The sequence below is a fragment of the Silene latifolia genome, chromosome 7, assembly GCF_048544455.1.
Source record: "Silene latifolia isolate original U9 population chromosome 7, ASM4854445v1, whole genome shotgun sequence".
Classification (NCBI taxonomy): Eukaryota; Viridiplantae; Streptophyta; class Magnoliopsida; order Caryophyllales; family Caryophyllaceae; genus Silene; species Silene latifolia.
In genome coordinates, this window is record NC_133532.1 from 74,499,148 (window position 1) to 74,507,027 (window position 7,880).

At 35.5% G+C, this 7,880-nt stretch overlaps 1 protein-coding gene across 1 annotated transcript; it reads left to right on the forward strand.

Moving 5' to 3' along the window:
• The first annotated feature begins 662 nt into the window (after positions 1 to 662).
• On the forward strand, positions 663 to 4,244 carry LOC141590240 (uncharacterized). The gene is made up of 4 exons (XM_074410845.1): positions 663 to 3,073; positions 3,152 to 3,451; positions 3,541 to 3,643; positions 3,759 to 4,244. The coding sequence occupies exons 1-4, from the start codon at positions 663 to 665 to the stop codon at positions 4,242 to 4,244; spliced, it is 3,300 nt and encodes a 1,099-aa protein (XP_074266946.1).
• Positions 4,245 to 7,880: the final 3,636 nt, after the last annotated feature.

The following is a 7,880-nucleotide window of genomic DNA, read 5'->3' on the forward strand; positions in this document are numbered from 1 at the left end:
TCTTGTTTACTTGTGTCATCTATTGCTATTTTCCTGTATGGTGGTGGTTTCTTAAGCAAGGATTATTTAATATTAGGAAAAGGATTAATTCTGCTGGTTTTCTTGCTGAGTTAATTTGAACACTTGCAATTTTTCATTAAAGCCTACAGTCTTGGACTTACTCTCTTGTCTCTATTCTGTAATATGCATTCTGTAATATGCTTCGTCTTGGGTTCTTGACTGCTCTCACGTTTGTGTCTCCTTTTTTATTTCCTAGAGCATGACTTCAGACCTATGTTTTGTTAACTTATAGTGGGTTAGAAGAGGCGGTCGGGGATATTGGATTACTTGATTTACTTTTTTTTTTAACTATTATTTTAATAATTTAATGATGAGTTTAGACAACGGTTAATATAAGGAGCGCTTTCTATTCTTTTTTTTACATAACGCTTACTTAAGACAAGCGTTCTCTTTACTGCAAGAGAACAGTTATTTAACTTAACAGTTCTCTATTAGGTGTTACTTAATTCTTTTTTTTGTAGTAGTGTATGTTAGAAAGAAAAATCCTACTATTTATATCAAGGGACGTTAGTAATTTTTTTTCTACGATAGGAAACTATACTATACACGTCTAATCAATATGGATGTGTGTGTGTGTGTGTGTTTTTTTTTTTTTTGTAGACATGGATACAAGTTGGATTAAATTGCCAAACGACCATTCCAACTACATAGATGGTTGTTTGCAATTTATTGCGCTAGCTAAAGAAAGTCTTGTAGAAGGAAAAACAAAGTGTCCTTGTAAAAATTGCAAATTACGTTATTGGTTGCCACTTAGTGAGGTAGAGGGGCATATTTTGTTCAAAGGCTTTTATCAAAAGTACACAAACTGGATTTGGCATGGTAAAGGGGATGTTCTTGATCGTATAACTGGTGTCGATGTTGGTAGCAGTAGTAAAGGATCATTTGTAGGCCGTGATGATATTAATGGTCTATTGGATGCAGCTAATTTGGTTAACATTTCACACTTTTCAAAAGGAGTTAATGATGAACTTCCTAACTCACACATGAAAAATAGCGATCTTGATGATGTATCTATGGGATCTAGTTCTAATGATGATTCAGATCATGAGTATGGTTCTGATGAATCTGATAATGAATCTAATAAACCCTCAAAAGAAAACGACGTCGAGGAAGAGGCAAAGTATAAAAGATTATTTGAGGCCGCAAATGAAGAACTTTATGAAGGATGTCAAACTTTTTCAAAATTGTCCTTTATTTTGCACTTGTTTCATATAAAGTGTATGTTTCATTGGTCTATTGAGTCATTCAATAAATTAATTGAACTTCTTCTCGAAGCATTTCCCCAAATCAGAGAGTTCCCGTCATCTTATTACGAGGCGAAAAAGTTAATCAATAACTTAGGCCTTGGATATGAAAAAATTCATGCATGTCCAGGAAACTGCATGTTATATTGGGGGGAATTTCCCGAAAAGGAGGTGTGTCATGTTTGCCACACATCAAGATGGAAGATAAGCAATGGTGAAGGTAACGGTGAAGGTAAAGAAAAGAAAGGAGAAGGAGCTAAGGTGATGAGATATTTTCCCCTAATTCCTAGGCTTCAAAGAGTATACAAGTCACCAAAAACGGCAGAAGACATGAGATGGCATCATAAGGATCGTGTAAAAGATGGAAAACTAAGACACCCGGCAGATGCTTTAGCTTGGGAACAATTTGATTCTCGTTATCCTCAATTTGCATCTGATCCTCGCAGTGTTAGGTTAGAATTAGCTACTGATGGGTTTAATCCATATCGTTTGATGAATACTACGTACAGCACATTGCCTGTTATTCTAATACCCTACAACTTGCCACCTTGGTTGTGCATGAAACCATCGTCATTTATATTGTCATGTATAATTCCTGAAAAATCCAGTCCTGGCATTGATATCGATGTGTTTTTGCAGCCCCTACTTTATGAGTTAGAATTGTTGTGGAATGGTGTTGATGCTTTTGATGCTTATGAGGGAAAAAAATTTAAATTACGAGCAGATTTACATAGCACTATTAATGACTTTCCTGCTTATGCCATGCTATCGGGATGGAGTACAATAGGCTATGATGCTTGCCCTCACTGCACTCATTCCACAAACTCTGGTAGGTTTGGGGGTAAGATTTGTTATGTTGGACACAGGCAATGGTTAGACGAGGACCATTCTTATCGTTCCGAAGGAAGTTTGTTTGATGGGACTACAGAGTATAGTAGTGCTCCAATTTGTGCCAGTGGGTCTGATGTTTTGAGACAACAAGAAGGGATTGATTATATTTATGGCAAGTCTAAACAACGTCGAAAGAGGAAAAATAGAGCTAGAAAAGTAGGTGAGTCGACTAATGTCCTCGGGGAGGATGACAATAATGATAATTTATGGAACAAAAAGAGTGTGTTTTTCAGGTTGCCTTATTGGGAGCACAATCCTCTAAGACATAATTTAGATGTTATGCACATTGAGAAGAATGTGTGTGACAATATATTAGGTACACTTTTGGATATGGATAAGAGTAGAGATGATGAGAATGCTCGAAAGGATCTTGAGAAGTTGGGTGTAAAGAGTCATCTTTGGCTTCAAGATTTTCCTAATAGGGGAAAATACATGCCTCCAGCTTCATACTCCATGTCCAGCGAGGAAAAAGAAAGATTTTTAAAAGTCTTGCAAAAAATTAGAGTTCCAGATGGGTACGGGTCGAACATTTCTAGATGCGTGAATATGAAACAACGAAGACTAATTAATCTTAAGAGCCACGACAATCATGTTTTAATGCAAGATATCCTACCCATAGCATTAAGAGCATCCAAGTCCACAAAAATAATCGACTTGCTTGGAGACTTGTCTTCTTTTTTCAAATCTTTGTGTTCTTCAACTCTTGATTACACTGAGTTAGAATCTCTTCAATCAAAAATTATCCTTATACTCTGTCGAATGGAAATAGAGTTTTTGCCAACCTTTTTCACTATCATGGTTTATTTGTTAATACACTTAGTAGAGGAGGTGAAGCTTGGTGGACCTGTCCAGTATAGATGGATGTATCCGGTAGAAAGGTATATATCTAAAAACCTAAGTGTTGTTAAGTAGTTACTTTTGATTGTATTAGTCAATAATAATTCATTTTTGTTAAGGTATCTATCTCATTTGAAATCATATGTGAGCAACAAATCTCAACCAGAGGGATCGATTGCTGAGGGGTACATATTGGAGGAGACTATTACATTTTGTTCAAGATACCTGGAAGGTGTTGAGACCATCTTTAATAGATCTAAGAGAAATGACGATGTTATTCAAGACATGGATTGCTACTTGTACCAATCCGGTGGTAGAGTGATTGGGATGAGAGAAAAAGTATGCTTAGATGACAAAAGCTTAAAACAAGCACACCGCTATGTTTTGCTTCATTCAGATGAGATGAAAGCGGTCCTTGAGTAAGTACTAGTGTGATTTCTTATGTGAATTTAACGGGTATTACTCATTTTTAAAACATGTCTCTTAAGTACAATGTTTTTCATTGAAGTGAATTCCTTTATACAAAGCGCCACGAGAATAACCTTACCTCTATCCCAAGTGACGAAAATGACTGGATTATCAATGAATTCGCAGACTGGCTTCAAATTCAGGTTTTCTCCTTATATTTCAGAAGTTAGGTTTTCTCCTTATATTTTAGAAATTTTTTTAAAACAGTCAGCCGTTTATGAAAATAATTGTTAAATCATTGTTTCTTTACGTTCTTAGGTTCAAAACTTAGATACAAGTACTAAAGAAGGAGAATTAAGAAAAGCTTTGGCCGGCGGCTTAACTAGAAACGGTAAAAGAATGACCGGGTACATGATCAATGGGTACAAATTTCAAACAGTGGATCGCGAGCTACATAGAAAAACGCAGAATTCTGGGATAATGGTTGAAGCCGATGGACATATATATTATGGAAAGCTTAAAGGAATTTACGAATTAGATTACTTTGGAAATTACAAAGTTGTAATGTTTCGTTGTGATTGGGTAGACATACACAAGGGGATAAAATCATATCCAGATAAGAGTGTGTGTGTAAACTTTTCTAAGTTGATGCACACAGGCCGAAATTTATCTGATGATCCCTTTGTTTTCTCGTCACAAGCAAAGCAATTCTTTTATGTTGAAGATGAGATGCATAAAGGCTGGCTGCATGTAATAAGGACTAAGCCTAGAGATTTGATTGAAATCGGCGAGATTTTGTTATGAGTAACATAATTTGGTTGTTAAGTTGTATGTTTAGGATGACATTGTTTTAGGCATTTTCTTTATCCTCTTAATGTTGATGACATTTCTTATATAGGCTCTTTTGGTTTTGGTTTATATTATCGCATATGCATTTGTTTATATTTTCGCTTCGTAGAACGTATATTTTCAATTAACTATAATTTATTTATGTTAATGTGTACCGATATATTTCTTGGTTTTGGTTTATATTATCGCATATGCATTCATTTATATTTTCGCTTCGTAGACGTATATTTTCAATTAACTATAATTTATTTATGTTAATGTGTACTGATATCTTTGTTATTGTTTTAGGATAAGAAAGGTCACTTGATTAATGATGAGTTATCGAAGCAAAAGAACACGTGCTCAGATGACAATGAAGGAGGTTGAAGTGCAAAAACTGAAAAAATTAAATACTCAAGCGGCTGCATTGTCTTCCGAAATTGCATCTGATGGAGGTGATGAAAGATGGGGACTATTTCGTCCTCCAAATGATGGAGCATCATACCTTGGTACTGACAAACATTTGAAAAATTTTGCCCCTGGTCCGAAAAATGCCCCACATCCTGTTACCGAGCTATCACCTCATCAAAAAACTCACCTGATCTCACCAGTTCAAGCCACTACATCTAGAAGGGTAGCTGTACAACAACCACAAAATTTCCAATCTAAAACCACCACTTGTTCCCCTTCTAATGCTACTGAACAAGCAGGTACTACTACTACTGCTGCTACAAAATCACATCCTATTTGGAAAGAATCTTCAAATAGACCATCAGTGGGACACACTACTATTTCTCCTCAAACCAATCATTTGAAGTTCAAATCTTCATCGCCCTTTGCTTCTAATCGCCTGCACACCTCTGGTACATCAAGCTCATCGGCACAGGTTTTAGCTGCTACACAAGCCCCTAGTACACAGCCTCCTATTTTGCCTCATACCACTACACAGGCTCCTAGTACAAAGGCTGCTATTTCGCTTCAAATCAATCATTTGAAGTCCAAATCTTCATTGCCCTTTCCTACTAATCGTCCGCACACTCCCAACTTCTCATCTGCTACACCATCAAGTCCATCAACACAAGTTTGTGGTGTAACCACTACACAGGCTGCTAGTACATAGGCTGATATTTCCCTTCGAACCAATCCTTTGAAGTCCAAATCTTCATTGCCCTTTACTACTAATCATCTGCACACTGTCAAGTTGAAGTCTAAAGTAGTTAACAGTACGTCAGACACACCTGTGATACCTGTGACAGCTCTGAATTCAGATTTAGTCAACAACGTGAAACCTTTCAAACCAAGACGGCACAAGGTCGTAATACCTGATTGGCCTGATGAAGTAGCATTTGATGAGAAAGATGAGGTTATGACTGTAGGTAAATTTCTTTACTTTACATAATCTATTAAAAGACATTATATATTTCACGCTCTTCTTATTTGCTAATTTTGCTTATTTTCCGATGGGTTTGCATCCACTTGAATTATTTTCCGATCTTATTTGTTTTTTACATATCACCATTCCATTTGTGCTCGATTGTTGACAGATAAGGAAGGAAACTATAAGACGGTCAGTTCAACATTTTGAACAAAAATTATAATATAATAATAAGATGTGATTCGTATATAAATTGTTTTCCTATACCACACATCTTTCTCTTTTAATTTCACTTTTGATTTGATTGTTTACATGTGCTGTTTCTTCCTTCTTTTTTATTGTTTTCTCTTTTGACATTTAATTTTGATGATCTCATACTCTTTCTGTTGTTTATACTTGATAAAATTCATATCTTTTTAGTGATTTTATCTTGTTGTTTGAGATATTGGCTTCCAATGCTTATTACTCCATAAACTTGGAATCTTTGGCTGATTAGCTTGGGATTTAGTTCAGTGGTGCCTCGGTTTAGTTTAGTAAATGCCAGGGATTTGTTATGAGAAATTAAGGACTCATCGTCAGGTGTAGAAATTCCGGTGCGTAGAGCCGCAGATATATTAGTCCTTATTAGTCCTTAAAGTTGGAATCTTTGGCTGATTAGTATGGTGTATAGTTTTCAAGTGGGATCTTGCATTGATCAATTGTTGTTTAGAGATAGCATTATAGCAATAAGTGAAAATATCAGGTAGCCGTGAGTAATTGGCAAGGACTCAATTTTAGAAACTAGGGACTGATAACCAGCCGCGTATATAAATTGTTTTCTTTTTCAGCATGTATCACGTGATTCATATTAATTTGAGCGCAATGTTTTTTCTTAGATTAGAGTATTATATGGGGAGTATGATTGTGATGTAATTGATGGGTTCATTAATTCTTGTACTGCAAAGGAAGGATTTTTAAGTGTTGATTTAATTGGGGCACATGGTAGTGATTAGTGAAGGTGGAACTTTTTTTTTTTTTTGAAAAAAGTGTTTTTGAGAAACAAAAACAAGAATAACAATCACTATGGTCTACGACTTGTAATCTACTACTCACTAGGGTACAAAAATGAGGCACAAGTAGGTCACAGTAAATCAAAAGGGAGATATTACAGTAGTTCCGTCACTTTAACATACAAACAGGAAGAAAGGTGGGTGCTAAAAGGTGAACTGCATATCTTGATAGGTGAAACGACCTTGATTCACTGGGGAACTGGGCAATTTGTTTATTCACTTCGCCAAACTCACAATTCACCACCATCTTCACTGTCTGACAGCAAGAAATCCTCAATACTCTGCCTTAATAGTGATTAGTGAAGGTGGAACTTTGACCATGGGACACCTTAATTGTGTTCTACAGTAAATTATGCATTTGTAATTTGGTGTTTGTGATTGATGGTGGAGGAGTTAAAGGGATGAAGGATGAAGTTCAGGTTGACTAATTTTTGTTCTCTTTTTAAGAATTTTGTGATCTTATTTGTTTTTTACATATCACCATTCCATTTGTGCTCGATTGTTGACAGTTAAGGAAGGAAACTATAAGACGGTCAGTTACGCTATTCAACCGCATGATGTTTGGCATGATAATGGTACTAAGTACTTTGTGACATTTAATGAGTTTTATCAACCACTCAAAATGGGAGGATATATTCTTATTAAATTTATCGGCCATGTTGCGAAAACTGAGCAAATTTGTCCTATTAACGAATTAGATTGGCGCCATGTCAGTGCACAATTGAAAGTTGACATTTTAAAGCTAATTCGAGTAAGTTTTTAGTATATGCAGATAGTTTGGATTCTTATTTTTTTTTACTTAATTGACAAGATAATAATTCTTAATAGTTTATTTGAGTATCTTCTTTACTTATCTTTTTCAAGGATCGTTTTGTGATACCTGATGGAGAATTATTTGACCAAGCAATTCTCAAGCGCACGGATAATAGTGTAAGGCAATATAGACATCACTTGAAGAAGATATTTTTCAAACCAACGACTAAGACCAAAGAACAAATATATGAAGCAGTCCTGATGGACATCCTCGTCCTAATTGGATTCGTTTGGTTGATTATTGGTATTCCGATAAGGGACAGGTACACCTTTAATTTAAAATATGAAACAAAGTGTTCTTCATTCTTGCTGGTTAATTTCAAATTTTGTACTTTTATAGTGAAAATGTCTGTAATATATATTTCATACAGAGAT

What these genes read in the sequence shown, in the direction of transcription:
- LOC141590240 (XM_074410845.1), top strand. Translation starts at nt 663, where the DNA reads ATGGATACAAGTTGGATTAAATTGCCAAACGACCATTCCAACTACATA. An exon ending in TGGATGTATCCGGTAGAAAG is followed by an intron (nt 3,074 to 3,151) that starts GTATATATCTAA and finishes ATTTTTGTTAAG; the next exon opens with GTATCTATCTCATTTGAAAT. An exon ending in CAGACTGGCTTCAAATTCAG is followed by an intron (nt 3,644 to 3,758) that starts GTTTTCTCCTTA and finishes TTACGTTCTTAG; the next exon opens with GTTCAAAACTTAGATACAAG.